The following is a 23259-nucleotide window of genomic DNA, read 5'->3' on the forward strand; positions in this document are numbered from 1 at the left end:
GAGCCGCCGCACCCAGCCCTCCCAAGTATTTCTGGTTTGAATGCAGATAACACAGCTAACACTACAGCAGCTATCTTATATCTGTGAGGCAAGAAATACAAAGAAAGGGCTGAGAGAATCGTGATGCTGCTGGACCTGAAACTATGGCGCCACTGAGTGTGATTTCAACAGCTTTACACCCGCCATACTTCTCGTGTAGAAAGCAGTCCTTGTTTCGTTTAAGCCACTTCAAGTTGAGTTTTCTGTTCATTGCTGCTTCCTAATGGATGCAACAGTATCAGGAAAGGTTATTTCATTTATGCCAGGGCATCACGGGGCTTCAAGTAGATATGGAGACTGGTTTTCGTATTGCTCTATTAGTTCTCATGATTAACTCTGATGCCATACCCTTTATTTCTCCCGTCTCACAAATCTAGGTAAAATACGGCAGTACAAATTGAATGTGACAGTCAAGTGTTTCCCCACATGGGACTTTATGACTTGGCCTGGAAACCAAAGTGATTTCTTTTACCAAGATGTACACAGGCACAGGGAGTACTTACCATGTCTGCTTCTACCCAAAAGACCCCAGGGTAGACAGCCCAAGACCGTGGTCATACAGGGAGCTCCTGGGATTGGAAAAACAGCCCTGGCTAAAACGGTGATGTTGGAGTGGGCCAGTAACAGGTTCTACGCCCACAAGCCCTGGTGTGCTTTCTACTTCCATTGCCAAGAGATGAACCAGACAACGGAGCATAGCTTCTCCGAGCTGATTGAGCACAAGTGGCCTGGATCTCAGGACCTTGTGGCAAAGATTATGTCCAAACCAGACCAACTTCTGCTGCTGCTGGATGGTTTTGAGGAGCTCACATCTACCCTCATCAACAGACCGCAGGACCTGAGTGAAGACTGGAGGCAGAAATTGCCTGGGTCTGTCCTACTGAGCAGTTTGCTGAGCAAAAGGATGCTTCCGGAGGCCACGCTACTGATCATGATAAGATGTACCTCTTGGCCGACATGCAAGCCCTTGTTGAAATGTCCCTCTCTCGTCACCCTTCCGGGGTTCAATACGACGGAAAAAATCAAGTATTTCCAGATGTATTTTGGACACACAGAGACAGATCAAGTCTTGAGTTTCGCCATGGAAAACACCATTCTCTTTTCCATGTGCCAGGTCCCTGTCGTTTGCTGGATGGTCTGCTCTGGTCTGAAACAGCAAATGGAGAGAGGAAACAATCTCACACAGGCATGTCCAAATGCCACCTCTGTGTTCGTCCGGTATATTTCCAGCTTGTTTCCCACCAGAGCTGAGAACTTTTCCAGAAAGATCCACCAAGCGCAACTGGAGGGTCTGTGTCGCTTGGCCGCAGACGGCATGTGGCACAGGCAATGGGTGTTTGGTAAAGAAGACCTTGAGGAAGCCAAGTTGGATCAGACGGGAGTCGCCGCCTTCCTCGGCATGAGTGTTCTTCGAAGAATTGCGGGTGAGGGGGACCGCTACACCTTTACCCTCCTGATTTTTCAGGAATTTTTTGCGGCCTTGTTTTATGTTCTCTGTTTCCCGCAAAGACTCCAAAATTTTCATGTGTTGAGCCACATGAATATCCAGCGCCTGATAGCGAGTCCCAGAGGAAGCAAGAGCTATCTCTCTCACATGGGACTTTTCTTATTCGGCTTTCTGAACGGGACCTGCGCTTCGGCCGTGGAACAGTCGTTCCGATGCAAGGTGTCTTTCAATAATAAGAGGAAGCTGCTGAAAGTCATACCTCTGTTGCAGAAAGGCGAGCCGCCTTCTCCGTGCGCTGGGGTCCCGCAGTTATTCTACTGTCTGCGTGAAATCCGGGAGGAAGCCTTTGTAAGCCAAGCCCTAAATGGTTACCGTAAAGTTGTCTTGAAAATTGGCAACAGTAAAGACGTTCAGGTGTCTGCTTTTTGCCTGAAGCGCTGTGAACATTTGCAGGAGGTGGAGCTGGCCGTCACCCTGAGCTTCAAGAACGTGTGGAAGCTCAGCTCCGGCTCCGGTCCTGGCTCTGAGTAAGTGCTTCTGTCCTTGGGGAGCCCGTCCTACCCGGGGCCCTTGACTACAGTCTCCTGGGTGTTTAGGGGTCAATCTGCAAACCTTTCTGATCGCTTCCCTGGCCTAATTTGCACGGTACTTCTCTTGTTTTGTTTTGTTTTTTGAGGCAGAGTCTCACTCTGTTGCCCTGGCTAGAGTGCGGTGGTGCGATCTCGGCTCACTGCAACCTCCCCTCCTAGGTTCAAGCGATTCTCCTGCCTCAGCCTCCTGAGTAGCTGGGATTACAGATGCATGCCACTGCACCCGGCTAATTTTGGCATTTTTAGTAGAGACGGGGTTTCCCATGTTGGCCAGGCTGGTCTTGAACTCCTGACCTCAGTTGATCCTCCCCCTTCAGCCTCCCAAAGTGCTGGGATTACAGGCATGAGCCACCATGCCCGGCCAGTACTTCTGTTTTAAGATAAACATGTATCTAGGGTGGTACACGTTTGTTTTACAAACTGTCCCAGTTTGTTTAGGATTAAGGAGATTTCTGGGACCCAGAGCTTTGTTTTATTGCCAGGACTGAAGGTGTTCCTGGGATATAGGACTTTCCGTGCCAAACCTGGGAGAATCCCGGGCAAAAAGATACGTGGTTCACCCTCCTTCCCTGTGTGCTGCGTGCCCATAAAGATGGGACTTTGCTTCATCTATCACTCCTACTTCTTTTTTTGAGACAGCGTCTCTCTGTTGCCCAGGAGTGCAGTGCTACGATTGTGGTTCACTGCAATCTCAACCTCCTGGGCTCACACCATTCTCCCACCTCAGCCTCCTGGGTATCTGGAATTGCAGGCATGCACCACCATGCTTGGCTAATTTTCTTATTTTTTGGAGAGATGAGGTTTCTCTGTGTCACCCAGGCTAATCTCCAACTCCCGGCCTCAAGCCATCTTCCCACCTTGGCCTCCTAAAGCACTGGAATTATAGGCACGAGTCACTGCGCCCAGCCTCACTCCTACTTTTGTGTATCAGAAGCTTTTTGTCTCAAGGAAAGTGCTACCCAGTGGAACTTAAGGTGATGATGGAGACATCCTGAATCTGTCTTATCCAGTATGGGACCCGCTGGCCACATGTGACCCCTGAGCTCTTTGAATGTGGCTGGTGTGACCGAGTGAATGAACATCTACATTTTATTTAACTTTAGTGAATTTAAGTGTAGATAGCGACATGCAGCTAGTAGCTACCATATCAGACAGTGCACTTCTAGAGGGTCTTTCATTCCGTGTAAAAATATCTTGTCCATCTTGAATTAAAAGAAACAGTCTGGGTGCCGTGGCTCGTGCCTGTAATTCCAGCACTTTGGGAGGCCAAGGCAGGTGGATCACTTGAGGCCAGGAGTTCGAGACCAGGCTGGCCAACATGGTGAAACCCCATTTCTACTAAAAACACGAAAAAATTAGCCGGGCGTGGTGGCGGGCGCCTATGGTCCCAGCTACTCAGGAGGCTGAGGCAGGAGAATGACGTGAACCCGGGAGGCGGAGCTTGCAGTGAGCTGAGATCGCGCCACTGCACTCCAGCCTGGGCGACAGACAGAGCAAGACTCCGTCTCAAAAAAAAAAAAAAAAAAAAAAAAAAAAAAAAATTAGCCAGGTGTGATGGTGGGCACCTGTAATCCCAGCTACTTGGGAGGCTGAGGCAGGAGAATCACTTGAACCCAGGAGGCGGAGGCTGCAGTGAGCCGAGATCACGCCACTGTCTTAGAAAAAAAAAAAGTACGTATCTCATAAGGTTGTTAAACATGTTAAAATCTACAACACACTGAATAAGTCCAGTCCTTCATTTAGTGCTAAGTAGATATAAACTGTTACTACTCAAGTAATTCCTCATCCCCTCCACTCGACCAAAACTCTCCTGGAAGATCTTTATTTTGGCAAATATAATGGATTTCTTTTTCTTAAGAAGTGGCAAAAAGCGCTGACTACTCCTTTCTTCATATCAGTTGATATTTATTTGGCATTTGCCATGTGGCAGGCACAATGTCAAGCACTTACTTCATGTGAATTATTTCTGCCTCCAACTCCATGATGCACTGGAGGTGTAGGAAGCACCTTGTCCTAGGTCACATGTCTGGTCGAAGCTAAGACGAACTAAAATTTGACCCCAATGGCTATGGTGAGAAGAGAGAGGAGATTTAGACTGACTCTTGGCGAGAGGGGTACATTGTCCTGCTGCATAAGGGAAATGCCTTCTTGTTCCTTAACTGCTCTGCAAAAAGGAACCACAATCTCTTCCAGATTCCTGTCTTTCCATGAAAGACTGCCTAAGTCTTCAGCAGACGGATATGTAGCGTTAATGTTCATCCTAGACATATACTGGTCTAGTGTGTGGATAGAGAAATAAAAGTTGGTCTCTCCTTATGTGATGAGACATTTAAATTTTAAGTAATGTAAGTTCTGTTCCGTTCTTCACCACGACGGGCAGTGTGCAGGTCTCCTCAGCCATGGCTGAGTTTCTCCAGGGCAGAGGTAAGCAAGCTACAGCCAAGAGGCCAGACCCAGCTTTTTCTGCTTGTTTAGGTAAATACAGTTTGATTGGAGCCTGGCCATGCTTGTGACATATTGTCTGTGACTGCTACCCCAGTACCGTGGCAGGACCGAGTCATTGCCGGGAAATTCACTGCCAGAAAAGCTGAATATATTTGCTACCTGGTCAATTACAGGAAAAGTTTCCCAACCCCTGCTCTAGCGTATATTTTTATTTATGGTGTTGTTTTTTGTAGAGATGAGGGGCTCACTTTGTTACCCAGCCTGGTCTTGAACGCCTGGGCTCATGCAATTCTCTCGCCTCTGCCTGCCAAAGTGCTGGGATTAGAGGCGTGAGCCACCACGCCCAGCCAGGCATTATTTTTTGTTTTTCGTTTGTTTTTTGTTTTGTTTTTTTTTTTGAGATGGAGTCTCGCTGTCGCCCAGGCTGGAGTGCAGTGGCGCGATCTCGGTTCACTGCAAGCTCCGCCTCCCAGGTTCACGCCATTCTCCTGCCTCAGCCTCCTGAGTAGCTAGGTCTACAGGTGCCCGCCACCTCGCCCAGCTAATTTTTTGTATTTTTAGTAGAGACGGGGTTTCACCATGTTAGCCAGGATGGTCTCAATCTCCTGATCTTGTGATCTGCCAGCCTTGGCCTCCCAAAGTGCTGGGATTACAGGCGTGAGCCACCGCGCCCGGCCACCAGGGTATATATATATTTTTAAAGGAATTGCTGCATCACAAGATATGCACACATCACATCTATAACTTTATCAGCATGGATATCACTAAGCTACTTTCCAGGGAAACTTCGTATTTCTTGGGTATGTCCCTGAACCAAACTGGGGGCCGGGCTGCTTATTCTCATAGCCCAATAACGAGACACAGATGAACTGGAAAGAAGATCTTGAGTTTATTTCTGTAACTGGTTACAGGGCGAAGGCCAAGAAATATCACCAGACCAACTAAAAATTATAAAGTTTTCCAGAGCTTATATGCCTTCTAAGCTATATGTCTACATGTAAGTGTGCGTTCCTCTAAAGACATAAGTGATTAACTTTTAATCTATAACTAAGGTCTGAGCCCTGAAGACCTCCCTCTGGAACCTCAGTAAATTTACTTAAACTAGATAAGTCCAGGTGCTGGGGTGATTACCCTTATCTTGTCTCCCACTAAATCATGGAGGCTTGGGAAGTTCCTTCAGACCCCAATAAAATTTGTTTGTGAAGGTCTGGGGCGTTTCTTCAAACCCCCAACAAAATCTTGTTTAATCCTGAATGGGTCCCGTTGAGAATTTCTTTTTTTTTTTTTTTTGAGATGGAGTCTCGCTCTGTCACCCAGGCTGGAGTGCAGTGGCCGAATCTCAGCTCACTGCAAGCTCCACCTCCCAAGTTTACGCCATTCTCCTGCCTCAGCCTCCTGGGTAGCTGGGACTACAGGCGCCCGCCACCTTGCCTGGCTAGTTTTTGTATTTTTTAGTAGAGACAGGGTTTCACCATGTTAGCCAGGATGGTCTCGATCTCCTGACCTCGTGATCCGCCCGTCTCGGCCTCCCAAAGTGATGGGATTACAGGCTTGAGCCACCGCGCCTGGCCAGAGAATTTCTTCATTATCTTGTCATACCTCAAGGCCCAGGAAAAGCCTGGGCAAAACTCTTGGTGGGCTTTTGTTACATTTCAGCCTTCCTATGAGGGCACTGGCTCTGTCAGCTTTTAAGATTTAACTTACCCACCCAGTCAGTGCCGAAACAGTTGTGACGGAGGCCTACCTGTTCAGCTGCTAGTGAGACCAGGCGTGCCACAGGTAGAATGAATTCTATTCACTCCAATATTGAATGGCTACACCGAACCATGTTTTTCTTATGTCTACTCCCAACTTACGTGGGCAATTCCAACGCACACCACAAAATCACATTCAAGGAGCCCTCCAGTCCCCGAGGACCTATTATTAGGGAGGGGAATAAACCCCAGAGCTTGATGTTCAACTTGGTGGTAACTGTCGGTCACCCGACTAAGACCTCAAGAATCTAATCGCAGTGAATCACAATGTCTTTCTATGATGCTGCATAATCTTAAGCCCTGATAGCCGTAGAAATCTTAAGACATGACACATTTCTTTCACATTGGTTAGTCCACTGATCATTTTTGTGCGGGTTCCTGGAGGCAGTTGACATCATTCCTACTTATTTGCATTTCTATGTATTTGATGGATGTGAAAATGGATGAATCCATTTCATGGGATTTAAATTTTATACAAAAACTACATGTTAGTGTAAATATTCTAAAAATTGCTTTTTTCATCTTTGTGTCTTGGCAATGTCTATGCATGCCTTTTCAATGAAGTATTCTTTGAAAAATAGGTGTGCTAGAGATGATTAAATATTTCCCCCTTGATAGACTTTTGGATTGCTTTCAACTCTTTCTTTCTTTCTTTCTTTTTGATACGGAGTCTTTCTCTGTTGCCCAGGCTGGAGTGCAATGGCACGATCTTGGCTCACGGCAACCTCCGCCTCCCAGGTTCGAGCAATTCTGTTTGTCTTAGCCTCCCAAGTAGCTGGGATTACAGGTGTCCACCACCACGCCTGGCTAATTTTTTTTGTATTTTTAGTAGAGACAGGGTTTCACTATGTTGACCAGGCTGGTCTCGAACTCCTGGCCTTGTGATCTGCCTGCCTTGACCTCCCAGAGTGCTGGGATTACAACATGAGCCACCGTGCCCGGCCACTTTAAACTATTTCTTTAACGCAACCAATAATAGTCTTCACATGTACATCTTGGTCAGCCTCCCTGAAAGGACTGTATGGGGAAGAATGAAAGAGAAAGTCAGCAGGTCCTTCTACGATCAAACTACATGCCACTCTAGCTCTGGATTTTTCCTTCTTATACTCACGGTGTCAAAAAGATTGATTTTTCCTTTATTCTGATCCTATATGTTTTTTTAAGAATTGTATATACACAGGGTAAGAATGGAGGTACAGAATATAATTCAATCTCTGCCCCCCACATAAATCCCACGTAATTGAAAAAGCAATTCCTGTCTAGGCATGGTGATTCGTGCCTGTAACCCTAGTACTTTGGGAGGCCAAGGCAGGAGGATTGCTTGAGCCCAGGAATTCAAGACCAGCCTGGGTAACATGGAGAATCCCTGTTTCAACAAAAAATACAAAAATTAGTCAGGTGTAGTGGCGTGTGCCTGTAACCCCAGCTCCTCAGGAAGCTGGAGTGGATCGCCTGAGCCCGGGAGTTAGAGGCTGCCGTGAGCTGTGTTCAGACCACTACACTCCAGCCTGGGCGACAGACTGACACCTTGTCTCAAAAAAATAAATACAAAATAAAAGCAACTTCCTTTTTTCCAAGTCATGGAAACATACAGGGCTCTTATTTGAGGCCATGAGTCTTCCAGGAATGAAATGAGAAAATCTCATGGTGGTTTTTCTGAGTGCTTTATTTAAATGAGGACATCTTAGAGTCACCAGAGGCCTATGGCCCTAACCTGGGTGGGGAACGCCAGCCCTGGGTTTCCGAGTAGGTTTTCTCCAGTTTAACGAAGAGGTGTTTTCTCTCTTCTCCCTTCCGTGCAGAGCGCCAGAGAGCAAAGAGCTCCATTGCTGGTGGCAAGACTTATGCTCTGTGTTTGCAACGAATGATAAGCTGGAAGTCCTGACTTTGACCAACAGTGCTTTGGGGCCTCCTTTTTTGAAGGCTCTTGCTGCCGCACTGAAGCACCCTCAGTGTAAACTGCAAAAGCTACTGTGAGTATAACACAAATCCCACTGGAAGGAATTCTATGGAGATGGTCTGTTTCCCATCCACTTTCTTCATTCCCTCTCCACTCACACTAGACTTCCCGAAGGCACCCATGTCCAGCCTTGGACAGCGGCATGGGAGGAGTGAGTCATGGGGTGCGTGGTGAGGGAAACCACAAACTGGAGCCAGGCTGCCGGCTCAACCTGTCTCTAGTTACTCTGAGGTTGGTGCAAATGCCATTGCAGTTTTTGCCATTAGTGACATTTGCACCAACCTAATAGCTCTGTGTCCTTAAGTGAATGGTGTATACAGTGTGTCATGGAATTTCTGACATCTCCCTGGTGCACTTCAATGCATCCATCCATAAAATGATCAGCCTCGTGCTGTGGCTCATGCCTATTCACTTCAGCTCAGGTGTTCGAGACCAGTCCTGGCTACTTGGGAGGCTGAGGTGGGAGGATCACCCGAGCCCAGGAGGCAGAGGTTACAGTGATGGTGAGCTACGATCTGGCCACTGCACTCCAGCCTGGGCGACAGAGTGAGGCCCTGTCTCAAAACAAACAATAAATAAATAAAATTTTTTTTTTTTTTTTTTTTTTTTTTTTTTTTTGAGACGGAGTCTCGCTGTGTCACCCAGGCTGGAGTGCAGTGGCGCGATCTCGGCTCACTGCAAGCTCCGCCTCCTGGGTTTACGCCATTCTCCTGCCTCAGCCTCCGAGTAGCTGGGACTACAGGCGCCCGCCACCACGCCCGGCTAGTTTTTTGTATTTTTTTAGTAGAGACGGGGTTTCACCATGTTAGCCAGGATGGTCTCGATCTCCTGACCTCGTGATCCACCCGCCTCGGCCTCCCAAAGTGCTGGGATTACAGGGTTGAGCCACCGCGCCCGGCCAAATAAATAAAATTAAATGATCATGATGGAGAGATTAAATGCAATCCTTCTTGCGAAGCCCGTAGGATTGTGCCCGAAGCAGAACCAGCACTGTGTAACCCAGGGTGTGGTGGTTACTCTGTGGAGGGACACTGCCTCACAGAAGCCACGCGCGACCTGAGCACTGAGTATGGTCCATCGCTGCGTTCCTTTAAAGTATTAATATGTACTATTATTCCCCCTTCTTTTGAAAAACGGAGTCTCACTCTGTTGTCCAGGCTAGAGTGCAGTGGGGGGATCTCAGCTCACTGCAACCTCCCCATCCCAGGTTCAAGCGATTCTCCTGCCTCAGCCTCCCGAGTAGCTGGGACTACTGGCATGCACCACCACGCCTGGCTAGTTTTTGTATTTTTAGTAGAGATGGGGTTTCACCATGTTGGTCAGACTGGTCTCAAACTCCTGACCTCAAGTGATCTGCCCTCCTCAGCCTCCAAAGGTGCTGGGATTACAGACGTGAGCTGCCACGCCCAGCCCCCCCTTTTTTTTTTTTTTTTTTTTTTAAGCAAAGTGAGAGCTGGAGAGGTTAAGTGATTTGTCTAAGAACCTGCAGCTGACAAGCCTTAGGTAAAGCACTCCACTGCAGACAGCCCAAAGCTCATCTTCACCAACACTGTGCTTCTCTAACATACCACCGTTAGCAGGTGCCTGCGTAGGGTAAGGCTCACCAAAGAGGGCATGTTTGAACTGGGTTGGGAAGGAAGAGATTTACATGGAGGAGGAGAAACACTGCTTCATTTCTTTTCCAAGTAGGATCTTGCTCTCTTGCTCAGGCTGGAGTACAGTGGCATGATCATGGCTCACTGCAACCTTGACCTGGGCTCAAGCAATCCTCCTGCCTCGGCCTCTCGTGTGATTGGGGCCACAGACATATCCCACCATTGCCCAGCTAATTTTTTTTTAATTTTTTTGTAGAGACAAGGTCTCCCTATGTTGCCCAAGCTGGTTTCGAACTTTTGATCTTTTTTTTTTTTTTTTTTTGGGGGGGACGGAGTCTTGCTGTGTCACCCAGGCTGGACTGCAGTGGCTGGATCTCAGCTCACTGCAAGCTCCGCCTCCCGAGTTTACACCATTCTCCTGCCTCAGCCTCCCGAGTAGCTGGGACTACAGGCGCCCGCCACCTTGCCCGGCTAGTTTTTTGTATTTTTTAGTAGAGACAGGGTTTCACCGTGTTAGTCAGGATGGTCTCGATCTCCTGACCTTGTGATCCGCCTTTCTCGGCCTCCCAAAGTGCTGGGATTACAGGCTTGAGCCACCGCGCCTGGCTCGAACTTTTGATCTTAAGTGATCCACCCGTCTCAGCCTCCCAAAGTGCTGGGATTATAAGTGTGAGCCACCACACCCAGCCACTATTTTTAACAATGTAAGAGTGAACGTGTATGCATTGCCCATCGTCTGCTAGGCTATCTTAAGTTCTTTGCACATGAACGCTCTTAAAACTCACCCCAAGCAGTAGGTGTCCCTATTTCACAGATGAAGAAACTGAGGCATGAGGTTACATCATTACTAAGCAGTCAAATCCGGCCCCAGAATCAGTTCTCTTAGTCACTACTCCATATGCTGTCTCTCTAGAGTTTTTAAGATCCAAAAACCCAATAATTCACCATGTGAACCACTGGCCCCTTCCTTGAAATAAGCTACCAGGCATCCACATGGCTCCTGGCCATTATCAGATATATGTTCTGTCCTGTTACTATAATGGTTATTATTCGCTCCTGCTTACTGGGTGCCTACTATGTGACAAACACTGGGCTGAGAATTTCACGGCGTGAATTCTCACAGCCATCCTAAGGAGAACATGTCATATGCTCTCCCTCCTAGACCTGAAACTGAACTTTAGGGAGGTTACGTGACTCGTGAAAGGTGGTGCGACTAGGGCTGTTGAACTGAGCTGAGAACTCAGTTCTGAACTCCATGTTCCACAGAAGGGGCCCCGCCTCATGGACTGATTGAATGCAGAAGAACTAGTTAGCTGGCCAGGCGCGGTGGCTCACGCCTGTCATCCCAGCACTTTGGGAGGCTGAGGCGGACAGATTGCCTGAGCTCAGGAGTTTGTGACCAGCCTGGGCAAACTGGTGAAACCCTGTCTCTACTAAAAATATTAAAAAAAATTAACTGGATGTGGTGGCATGCGTCTGTAATCCCAGTTACGTGGGAGGCTGAGGCAGGAGAATTGCTTGAACCTGGGAGGCGGAGGTTGCAGTGAGCCAAGATTGTGCCACTGCACTCCAGCCTGGGTCACAGAGCACGACTGTCTCAAAAAAAAATAAAAGAAAAGGAAAAAAAGAACTAGTTAACCACCTCCATTGTGATGATGGCATCACGAATATCTGCATAGTGCAAACTCATCAAATTGTATATATTAAATATATGCAAGGTTTGTATATCAATTATACCTCAAGCAAATTGTTTTTAAACAACTAATTAGAAAGATTCAGCATTGAACGTAAGCATTAGAGGTGCAGAGCAAATCTGTGTCCCTAGTTTTACAAAAGGAGCATGATGGCAAGCAGTGGTGGCTCATGACTGTAATCCCAACACTTTGGGAGGCTGAGGCAGTAGGATCACTTGAGGCCAGGAGTGGAAGAGAAGCCTGGACAATATAGTGAGACCCTATATCTACAAAACTTTTTCAAAAAAGAAAGTAGATCAGAAAGTTGGGCTTTGTAGGCCGGGCGTGGTGCCTCATGCCTGTAATCCCAGCACTTTGGGAGGCCAAGGCAGACGGATGACTTGAGGTCAGGAGTTCAAGACCAGCCTGGCCAACGTAATAAAACCCTGTCTCTGCTAAAAATACAAACATTAGCCAGGCGTGGTAGTGGGTGCCTGTAGTCCCAGCTACTTGGGAGGCTGAGGCAGGAGAATCGCTTGAATCCGGGAGGCAGAGGTTGCAGTGAGCTGAGATCGCACCACTGCACTCCAGCTCGGGCAACAGAGTGAGACTCTGTCTCACAAGGGGGAAAAAAAATAGCTGAGCTTTGTTATCAAAGAAATATAAATAAAAATTTTAAAACAAAAAGCATGATTTCAGGAGAGTGTGGGGAAAAACAGTCCTCTGAATCCTTCAGGAATAGGACGACGTTCCCTTTGCGTTAGGAAAGGCTTCATGGACCTCAGCCTAATCGAATTCGATCCTGTGAGTCATTCTTCTTTTTTTTTTTTTTGAGACGCAGTCTCGCTCTGTCGCCGGGGCTGGAGTGCAGTGGCGTGATCTCGGCTCACTGCAAGCTCCGCCTCCTGGGTTCACGCCATTCTCCTGCCTCAGCCTTCCGAGTAGCTGGGACTACAGGCGCCGGCCACCACCATGCCCGGCTAATTTTTTTGTATTTTTAATAGAGACGCGGTTTCACCGTGTTTGCCAGGATGGTCTCGATCTCCTGATCCGCCCGCCTCGGCTTCCCAAAGTGCTGGGATTACAGGCGTGAGCTACTGCGCCCAGCCAAGTCATTCATTAAAAAAAAATTTTTTTTACTATACTTTAAGTTCTGGGGTACATATGCAGACGTGCAGGTTTGTTACATAGGTATGCACGTGCCATGGTGATTTGCTGCACCCATCAACCCATCATCTACGTTAGGTGTTTGTCCTAATACTCTCCCTCCCCTTGCTCCCCAGCCTCCGACAGGCCCCAGTGTCTGATGTTCCCCTCCCTGTGTCCATGTGTTCTCTTGTCGAACTCCCACTTACACGTGTGAACGTGCGGTGTTTGGTTTTCTGTTCTTGTGTTAGTTTGCTGAGAATGATGGTTCCAATCCAAATGCCCATCAGTGATAGACCACATAAAGAAAATGAGCCATTCATTTTGGCTTACAGTTTTCCCAGGATAGAACCTGAATAATCACAGGTTTGTATCACTCTTTAATGTCTGCGTCCTGAATTCAATTGTAAACCCCCTGAGGGTGGGACCGCACCTGTCCCACACGCAGCTGCAGCTTCCGGGAGCCTCCTTTGTGAGGCCGCAGAATTCTACAAATGTAGACAGGACCCTATTCCAAGGAGACGCTCTTCCCTTTCCAGCTTAAGGCGTGTGAATAGCACTATGTTGAATCAGGACTTAATCGGTGTTTTAATGGGGAACAAGCATCTGAGATACTTGGAAATACAACATGTGGAAGTGGAGTCCAATGTTGTGAAGCTTCTATGCAAAGCACTGAGATCCCCCCGGTGCCGTCTGCAATGTCTCAGGTAAGATTTGAGACGGTGGGTAGAGCGGGAATCGGGGTACCGGGATGGTCTTTTCAGGGGTGGTGTTGAGAGGCTCAATTTCCCTCTTTTCTTTGATCTGTTGTTGGCTTTGTTCAACTTTAAAAGTACAATTTGGGCCAGGCATGGTGGCTTATGCCTGTAATCCCAGCACTTTGGGAGGCCAAGGCGGGAGGATCACGAGGTCAAGAGACCAGCCTGGCCAACATGGTGAAACCCCATCTCTACTAAAAAAACAAAAAATTAACTGGTGTGGTGGCAGGCTAATCTCAGCTACTGTAATTATGGGCTGTAATCTCAGGTACTCAGGAGGCTGAGGCAGGATAATCGCTTGAACCCTGGTGGTGGAGGTTGCAGCGAGCCAAGATCGCACCACTGCACTCCAGCCTGGGTGACAGAGCGAGACTCAGTCTGAAGAAAAAAAAAAAAAAAAGTACTATTTGACCATGTTCTAGATCCATCTGATACCAGGAAACCTGAGCCCCAGCAGTGAACTGGAGCACCTCCTACTGGATTGTAAAAGCTGGATATTTTCTAACTTTTTATTTTAATTTTTGTGAATACATAGTAGGTGTATATATTTGTGGGGTACATAAGATGTTTTGGTTCAAGCATGCAATGTGAAATAATCACGTCTTGGAGAATGGGAGATCTAGCCCTTCAAACATTTATCCTTTGTATTACAAACAATTGATTTAGTTATTTTGGAAAGTACAATTTATTATTAACTATAGTTCCTCTGTTGTGCTAGCGAATACTAGGTCTTATTCTTTTTTAACCTGTTAACCCGTTTATGCCTAAGGCTACAATGTTTTGAAATTTTTCAATCAGACCTTGGCGATGACCTTGAGCAGTGAGATATAAATGACTCCCACGTGCTTAGTGTTCCAATAATGGAACACTAGGGATAAATGGTTTTAACAGTCCTGACCTTCCCCTGCTCTCCACCCTCCCACTACCCTTCCCAGCCCCTGGTAACCATCCTCCTACTCTCTATGTCCATGAGTTCAATTGTTTTGATTTTTAGATCCCACAAATAAGTGAGAACATGTGGTTTCTCTTTCTGTGCCTGGCTTATTTCACTTAACAGAATGATCTCCAGTTCCATCCATGTCATTGCAAATGACTGAATCTTACTCTCTTTCCTGGCTGAATGGTACTCCATTGTGTATATGTACCACATTTTCTTTATCCATTTATCTGATGGACACTTAGGTTGTTTCTGAATCTTAACTACTGAGAACAGAGCTGCAACAATCGTGGTAGTACATACATCTCTTTGATGGACTGATTTCCTTTTCTTGGGGTATATACCAGCAGGGGATGACTGGATCACATGCAGCCTGCAAGAGCTGATTTTTCATCATTCGAGGATTTCATGAGCCAATTGTTAAACAACGTTTTTAAAAATGAAATCATAGGCTTACAAATATATTAAACAACAAAAGTCATAGAGAATCAAAATGCATTGTTTCCTAATTATTGTATGGTTCATTATTATCCCTGCTAGGGTTCAGCAAACTTTTTCTATGACAAGCCAGATAAGAAACACTTTTGGCCTCTGGGGCCATGCCGTCTCCATCCTGATGGCTCCTCTCTGCCATTGCAGTGCCAAGGCTGCCAGAGTTCGTAGGTAAACAAATGGATACAGCTATGTTCCAATAAAACTTTATGTATACTGAAACGTGAATTAACGTAATTTTCATATGTCACAAAATATTCTTCTTTTAATCATTTTTTAACCATCTAAAAATTTTTATGGGAGCTGGACACGGTGGCTCACGCCTGTAATCCTAGCCCTTTGGGAGGCTGAGGTGGGTGCATCACCTGAAGTTGAGAGTTTGAGACCAGCCTGGGCAACATGGCGAAACCCGTTCTCTACTAAAAATACAAAAATTAGCCAGGTGTGGTGGTGTGCACCTGTAATCCTAGCTACTCGGGAGGCCGAGGCAGGAGAATTGCTTGAATCCGGGAGGCGGAGGTTGCAGCGAGCCGAGATTGCTCCATTGCACTCCAGCCTGGGTGACAGAGCAAAAACTCCATCTCAAAAAAAATAAAATAAAATAGGCTGGGCACGGTGGCTCATGCCTGTAATCCCAGCACTTTGGGAGGTCGAGGCGGGTGGATCACCTGAGGTCAGGAGTTTGAGACTAGCCTGACCAACATGGTGAAACCCCATCTCTACTAAAAATACAAAATTAGCCAGTTGTGGTAGCACATGCCTGCAATCCCAGATACTCAGGAGGCTGAGGCAGGAGAATCGCTTGAATCCAGGAAGAGGAGGATGCGGTGAACCGAGACTGTGCTGTTGCACTCCAGCCTGGGCAACAAGAGCAGAACTCTGTCTCAAAAAAAATAATAATAAATAAAATAAAATAATGTTTTATTTGAAAACATTCTTAGTGGATAATGCTGTAGAAAATCAAGTGGCACTCCAGAGGAGGCCCATGAGCCACCGCTTGCCAGCTCCTGACCACTGCCTTGGGGCTGCTGCCGCCGTCTACCGTACCCATTTGGTGGAAACAGGATGTCATGGGGCACTGCTCTGCACCTCCTCCCAGCTCCTCACTCAGTGACCTCCCACTGTGAGCTGAAAATCAGCCATGGCAGAGGCATTTACACCACAGGCACTGGCAAACACTGCACATCAGGACTTCCTTCTCCAGAACGGCAGTGGTTAAACATTTACTGCCATGCCCCTACTCAGACTCTACTTTTATGGTTTGTTTATATTCATAGTTTTTAGGATACAGGTGGTTTTTGGTTACATGGATAAGTTCTTTAGTGGTGATTTCTAAGAATTTAGTGCACTTGTTACCCGAGTAGTGTACTCTGTCCCCCTTATGTAGTCTTTTATCCCTCACCTCCTTCCAACCTTCACCCCAACCACAAGTCCCCTGAGTCTATTATATCATTCTTATGCCTTTGCATCATCATAGCTTAGCTCCCACCTGTAAATGAGAACATACGATGTTTGGTTTTCCATCCCTGAGTTACTTAGAATAATGGCCTCCAACTCCATCCAAGTTGCTGCTAAAGACATCATTTCATTCCTTTTTCATGACTGAGTAGTATTCCGTGGTGTGTATATACCACATTTTCCTTATCCACTCTTTGGTACTCAAGTGGGTTCCATATCTTTGCAACTGTGAATTGTGCTGCTATAAACATGCATGTGAAAGTGTCTTTTTCACATAAAGACTTCTTTTCCTTTGTGTAGCTGCCCAAAGATCGAATGGTAGCTCCACTTTTAGTTCTGACCCCACTTTCCAGCCTTTCCATGTGTGAACCTTCTCTCAACAGAATTTGTATGACCTCTCGTTTTGTTTTCATCTGCCAGCGTTGCTCCTTTACATCCAACAGAGCTGAATGTAGCTTGGATAATCTCTGCATTTCATTGCCTTTCTTGCACAGAACAGAAAGCTCAGGTGACTGGAAACTGGAGGGTGGTAAGCACAATGCTTCACTGAATGTCTTTATATAAACAGCCCACCTTGAGGTCAAAATCCAGCCTGAGAAGACAGTGGCCATGAGACTCAGGAAAAATTCCCTGACGTCACTGAATCTAAGTTCTTCACCTTGATGATGACTGGCAAATAAATGCACAAAGTATGAGACAGGAGAAGTAAGCATTGAGGTCTACTGCACAGCAGGGTGACCCTAACTAATAATAATGTGATATTTCAAAGTCGCTAAAGGAGAAGATTTTTAACATTCTCACTGCCAAAAAAATTAAGTTGGTGAGATGATGGATATGTTAATTAGCTTGATTGACTCTTTCTATAATGTACACATAAATGAAAATATTACATTGGACCCCATAAATATACACCATGATCATTTTCCAGCCAACTTGTTTTGAAATTTGTGTTTCAAGGAGATGAATGGAGAGAGTTAGAGCTCAGTCGTTATTGTAGTCCAGTTGATGACAACCCCAAGAGTGGGTTGTTTTCTGCTGATGATTTGGTAGGAAGTTCCTGAGCTTGGTGCAGGTGTGCTGGCTGGAAAGTTGGAAGTAGTCCCCCAAGGCTCTGCTGTGAAGACCGAGATGTGAGATGGTGGGATCCAGGAGGCTCTACGGGTACCAATTTCCCCAGAGCCACGGCTCAGTATTTGTGTCTGGCTTCTACAGGTTGGAAGACTGCTTGGCCACCCCTAGAATTTGGACTGATCTTGGCAGTAATCTTCAAGTTAACAGACATCTAAAGACTCTCATACTAACAAAAAACTCCCTGGAGAACTGTGGGGCGTGTTACCTGTCCATGGCCCAGCTGGAGAGGCTGTCGTAAGTCTTTCTGGTGGCTGTGGTTGTGGTTGTGGTGGTGGTGGTGGTTTGGTAGATTTAGTGCTTCTGTGAGAAAAGCAGTCATAGGGAAGGTACATGTGTAGGAGCAAATGTAAGTCTTGTGATTGATGTAATTATATAGATAGGTCAGTAAAGGTCCAGCCAAGAATGAAAGAGAAATAACCTGTCTACATAAAAGTATGGATTTATACCTAATATGCTATAATATATCAAGCATAATGAGTCCTATGTATCCATCATCCCGTTTATGAAATAGAAGTCATCAGTTCTGTTTTCCCCTGTCCTCACTGGTTTTATCAACCCTGCCCCTGACCCCACTATGATGACATATTTAATCAGGCTGATCAGGCTCCTTAATTTATGTATAGTATTAATATTACTACCCATGTATCCTTAAACAGGCATCACATCATTTTGCGTTGCTTTGAATTTTACATAAAAGGGCCAGGTGCGGTGGCTCACGCCTATAATCCCAACACTTTGGGAGGCCGAGGCGGGCAGATCACCTGAGGTCAGGAGTTCGAGACCAGCCTGGCCAACATGGTGGAACCCCGTCTCTACTAAAAATACAAAGATTAGCCAGGCGTGGTGGTGGGCGCCTGTAATCCCAGCTACTCAGGAGTCTGAGGTAGGAGAATCGCTTGAACCCGGGAGGCAGATGTTGCAGTGAGCCGGTATCTCACCACTGCACTTCAGGCTGAATGACAGAGTGAGACTCTGTTTCAAAAAAAAAAAAAAAAAAAAAAAAAGGATTTTACATAAAAGCATCACCTGTGACGTGTTTTTTTTCCTGATCTGTATCTTCGTGTTCATCTGTTGAGTTGCCTCTATGTTAATTCCTCTTCACTACAGAATGATATTGATATGAATATCCAAGAATTTAGTTATTTATTCTACTCCCAGTTGAGGTTTGAGCTGCTTCCAATTGTTGGCTACACACAGAGACACACACACACACGCACATGCACACATGTTGTGATGAACATTCTAAGAACAGAATTGCTGGGCCATGGTGAGTATTTATCTTCAGTTTTTCTGGGTTTGTTTCCAGCGTGTACCAATTGGCCAGAGCAATGGGTATGAAAGTGCCCCTAACTCCAAATTCTTCTCCAAGTGTTGTTATTATCAGTGTTTTTGTTACTGTTGTTGACAATCTGTTGGGCAGGAAATGGTACCTTACGGTTTTAATTTGCATTTCCTTGATTACTAGTGACTATTTTTTTAATCATCTGACTGTTCATCTTAGTTTCTCTAATTTGCATGTCTTCCCATGTATTTAATGTGTCTTTCCTTTATTATAACTTTGGAAATTATGTCTCTTCTTAGGCCATCTCCATGTCTGCTATTTGTTCTTTGATTATTGGTGGTCCCTTTCTCTTCCCTCTTAATCCCATATATTTATTTTCTATGTTTTAATTTTTTTTTTTTTTTTTTTTGAGACAGAATCTTGGTCTGTTGCCCAGGCTGAAGTGCAGTGGCATGATCTCAGCTCACTGCAAGCTCTGCCTCCTAGGTTCAAGTGATTGTCCTGCCTCAGCCTCCTGAGTACCTGGGTAGCTGGGATTACAGGTGCCTGCCACCATGCCCAGCTACTTTTTGTATTTTTAGTAGACATGGGGTTTTGCCATGTTGGCCAGACTGGTCTTGAACTCCTGTCTGCAGGTGATCCACCTTCCTTGGCTTCCCAAAGTGCTGGGATTACAGATGTGAGCCACCGCACCTAGTCTTTTTTTTTTCAGGTTTTAATTTTTGTTTCAATAAGTTTTGGGGGAACAGGTGGTGTTTTGTTACATAAACTTTTTAGTGGTGATTTCTGGGATTTTGGTGTACCCAACACCCGAGCAGTGTACACTGTACCCAATGGATAGTCTTTTGTCCCTTGCCACCCCCCACCATTTCCCCCAAGTCCCCAAAGTCCTGTGTATCATTCTTATGCCTTTGTGTCCTCATAGCTTAGCTCTCACATACGAGTGAGAACATACTATGTTTGGTTTCCATTCCTGAGTTACTTCACTTAGAAAAATAGTCTCCCACCAGGCATGGTGGCTCACGCCTGTAATCCCAGCACTTTGGCAGGGCCGAGGCGGCGAATCGCGAGGTCAGAAGATCGAGACCACGGTGAAACCCCGTCTCTACTAAAAACACAAAAAATTAGCCAGGCGCAGTGGTGGGCACCTGTAGTCCCAGCTACTTGGGAGGCTGAGGCAGGAGAATGGCTTGAAAGCAGGAGGTGGAGCTTGCAGTGAGCCGAGATCGCACCACTGCACTCCAGCAACAGAGTGGGACTCCGTCTCAAAAGAAAAAAAAGAAAAATAGTCTCCAATTCTACCCAGGTTACTGCAAATGCCATTATTTTTTCCTTTTTTATGGCTGAGTAGTATTCCATGGTGTGTGTGTGTGTGTGTGTGTGTGTGTGTGTGTGTATGTATCACATTTTCTTTATCCACTCGTTGATTTACGGGCATTTGGGCTGGTTCCATATTTTTACAATTGCAAATTGTGCTGCTATAAACACGTGTGTGCAAGTATCTTTTTCATATAATGACTTCTTTTCCTCAGGGTAGATACCCAGTAGTGGGATTGCTGCATCAAATGGTAGTTCTACTTTTAGTTCTTCAAGGAATCTCCACACTGTTTTCCATGATGGCTGTACCAGTTTACATTTCCATCAACAGTGTAAAAGTGTTACCTTTTCACCAACACCTATTTTTTTTATTGTTTTATTATAGCCATTCTTGCAGGAGTGAGGTGGTATCTCATTGAGGTTTTGATTTGCATTTCCCTGATACTTAGTCATGTCAAGCATTTTTCCATTTGCTTGTTGGCCATTTACATATCTTCTTTTAGGAATTGTCTATTCATGTCCTTAGCCCACTTTCTGATGGGATTTTTTTTTCTTGCCAATATGTTCTTTGTAGATTCTGAATATGAGTCCTTTGTCAGATGTATAGATTGTGAAGATTTTCTCCCACTCTGTGGTGTTGCAGGAAGTCAGGGACCCCGAACAGAGGGACCTGATGTAGCCATGACAGAAGAACATAAATTGTGAAGATTTCATGGACATTTATCACTTCCCCAATCAATGCTCTTATAATTTCCTATACCTGTCTTTACTTTAATCTCTTAATCTTGTCATCTTTGTAAGCTGAGGATGTATGTCACTTCAGGACCTGTGATGATTGTGTTAACTGCACAAATTGTTCGTAAAGCATGTGTGTTTGAACAATATGAAATCTGGGTGCCTTAAAACAGGATAGGCCGGGCGCGGTGGCTCAAGCCTGTAATCCCAGCACTTTGGGAGGCCGAGACGGGCGGATCACGAGGTCAGGAGATCGAGACCATCCTGGCTAACACGGTGAAACCCCATCTCTACTAAAAAATACAAAAAACTAGCTGGGCGAGGTGGCGGGCTAGTCCCAGCTACTCAGGAGGCTGAGGCAGGAGAATGGCGTAAACCCGGGAGGTGGAGCTTGCAGTGAGCTGAGATCCGGCCACTGCACCCCAGCCTGGGCGACAGAGCAAGACTCCGTCTCAAAAAAAAAAAAAAAAAAAAAAAACAGGATAACAGAAATTTTCAGGGAACAAGGGAGATAACCTTAAAGTTTGGCTGCCTGTGGGCCAGGCAGGATGGAGCCATATTTCTCTTATTACTGAAAATGGGTAAGAGAAATATCTTTGAATTCTTTCCCTGGTAAGGAATATTAATAATGAACAGCCCTGGGAAAGGAATGCATTCCCAGGGAGGTGGGGAGGGGGGCCTCTAAAATGGCCACTCTGGGGGTGTCTGCCTTATGCAGTTGCAGATAAGGGATGAAACACGCCCTGGCCTCCTGCAGCGCTCACCAGGTTTGCTAGGATAAGAAAATTCCAGCCTGGTGAATTCTAGTCAGACTGATTCTCTGCTCTTGAACCCTGTTGAGATGTTTATCAATGACAATGTGTGCACAGTGGGACATGGAAATTCATTAGTAATTCTAGTTTCACCCTGACCTTGTGATCTTGCCCTGACCTTGTAATCTTTTGTTGCCCTTGAAGCATGTGATCTCTGTGACCCACACCCTATTCGTACACTCCCTCCCCTTTGAAAATTGCTAATAACAACTTGCTGGTTTTACGGCTCAGGGAGCATCACAGAACCTGCCGACATGTGATGTCTCCCCTGGTCACCCAGCTTTAAAATTTCTCTCTTTTGTGCTCTTTCCCTTTATTTCTCAGACTGGCTGACACTTAGCAAAAATAGAAAAGAACCTATGTTGAAATATCAGGGACTGGTTTCCCCCGATCCTGTGGGCTGTCTGTTAACTCTGCTGATTATTTCTTTTGCTGTGCGGAAGCTTTTTAGTCTAACAATTTTATTGATCCCCAATTTCTTCACCCCACCATTCCCATATCAAAGCTGCTGTCCTTTACTTTAAAGCTTGGAAGTCCCAAGTGGTGATGACAGAGGTATGAGGATGCTTCTGCATTCAGAGGGAGAGCCCCGATTGAGATGATCACCCTTCTGTGTGAGAGAAAGACCCCTCTCCATTTAGTCATCTGTGTGCTTCTCTCCCATAGGATAGAGAACTGCAACCTTACACAACTTTCTTGTGAAAGCCTTGCCTCCTGTCTCAGGAAGAGTAAGATGCTGACCCACCTGAGCTTGGCGGAAAATGCGTTGAAAGATGAAGGGGTCAAGCATATTTGGAATGCCCTGTCACACCTGAGATGTCCTCTGCAGAGGCTGGTGTAAGTCCCAGAATGTTTTCTTCTTGGAACTCCCTGGAGCAGAACAGGGTGATGAAGAGAACCTGTTATATGTTCATTTATGTCACGTATTTATTAGGTGCCTACTGCATGTTAGGCATGGTGCTGGTACTGAGGGGGAAAGCATAATAAAGAGGAGGGTTATTATTTCTGATTCAGACACAAATGATCTAGAGGCAGAGTTCTCAAACTGTGTACCAAGATACCCAGGAGTGAACTCAGAGGGACTGCAGGGTATTTTAAATTTAAGGAATATTGACATCTATCTGTTCATCACTGTAAGAATGACTACCTCAAGGTGTAAGAATTGAAGAAAGAGGAAAGAAACACAAAAGGTGCCTTGACAGTTAAGGACAGATTTATTTTAGAGAAAACAAACCTAAGAAGGGCTTCTGGCTGAGTTAGGTTAGAGCTACAATCTCTTATAGACTAAGAGTTTTTAAGGATTCAGGATGGGAGAGTTTATCAGAGGATTGGACTGCTTCTGTGACTCTTGGTTGTGCTTATCTGGGAGGGAAGGTTGTGTGTCTGTTCCCATACATCTTCCTGCAGCTGCAGGCATATCCACTGAGTCTGCTTTTAGCTTCCCTGTCTTAGTGCACCTGAAGGGAAAGGAATGTGCTATTAAGGCCTGCTGTTTTACTGGGGCTCATGGTATGAGGGTGGAGTTTGGCAGTTACCTGAGAGACTTCCCCCCCCAACCTCCCTCTGTGCCCAAGCTGTCTTATCTGTGTTTTACTGTCTGCTCTTTATAGCCACTTGTAATTAGGAGAGAAGTGATTTCCTGGAAATGCATGAGGCTAGAAAGGGAGCTGGAACTTAAAGTGGCAGTG

General features: G+C 45.9%; 1 protein-coding gene across 1 annotated transcript in view; it reads left to right on the plus strand.

The window, feature by feature from the left end:
* NLRP8 (NLR family pyrin domain containing 8) overlaps positions 1 to 23259 on the plus strand; it is a 49919-nt gene that overhangs the window by 7914 nt on the left and 18746 nt on the right. The window contains exons 3-7 of the mRNA XM_025365905.1: positions 417 to 2013; positions 8078 to 8248; positions 13189 to 13356; positions 17507 to 17659; positions 22238 to 22408. Coding sequence (XP_025221690.1) covers positions 417 to 2013; positions 8078 to 8248; positions 13189 to 13356; positions 17507 to 17659; positions 22238 to 22408 — 2260 coding nt within the window. The remainder of the gene's footprint in view (positions 1 to 416; positions 2014 to 8077; positions 8249 to 13188; positions 13357 to 17506; positions 17660 to 22237; positions 22409 to 23259) is intronic.

This window comes from Theropithecus gelada, chromosome 19, assembly GCF_003255815.1.
Source record: "Theropithecus gelada isolate Dixy chromosome 19, Tgel_1.0, whole genome shotgun sequence".
Classification (NCBI taxonomy): Eukaryota; Metazoa; Chordata; class Mammalia; order Primates; family Cercopithecidae; genus Theropithecus; species Theropithecus gelada.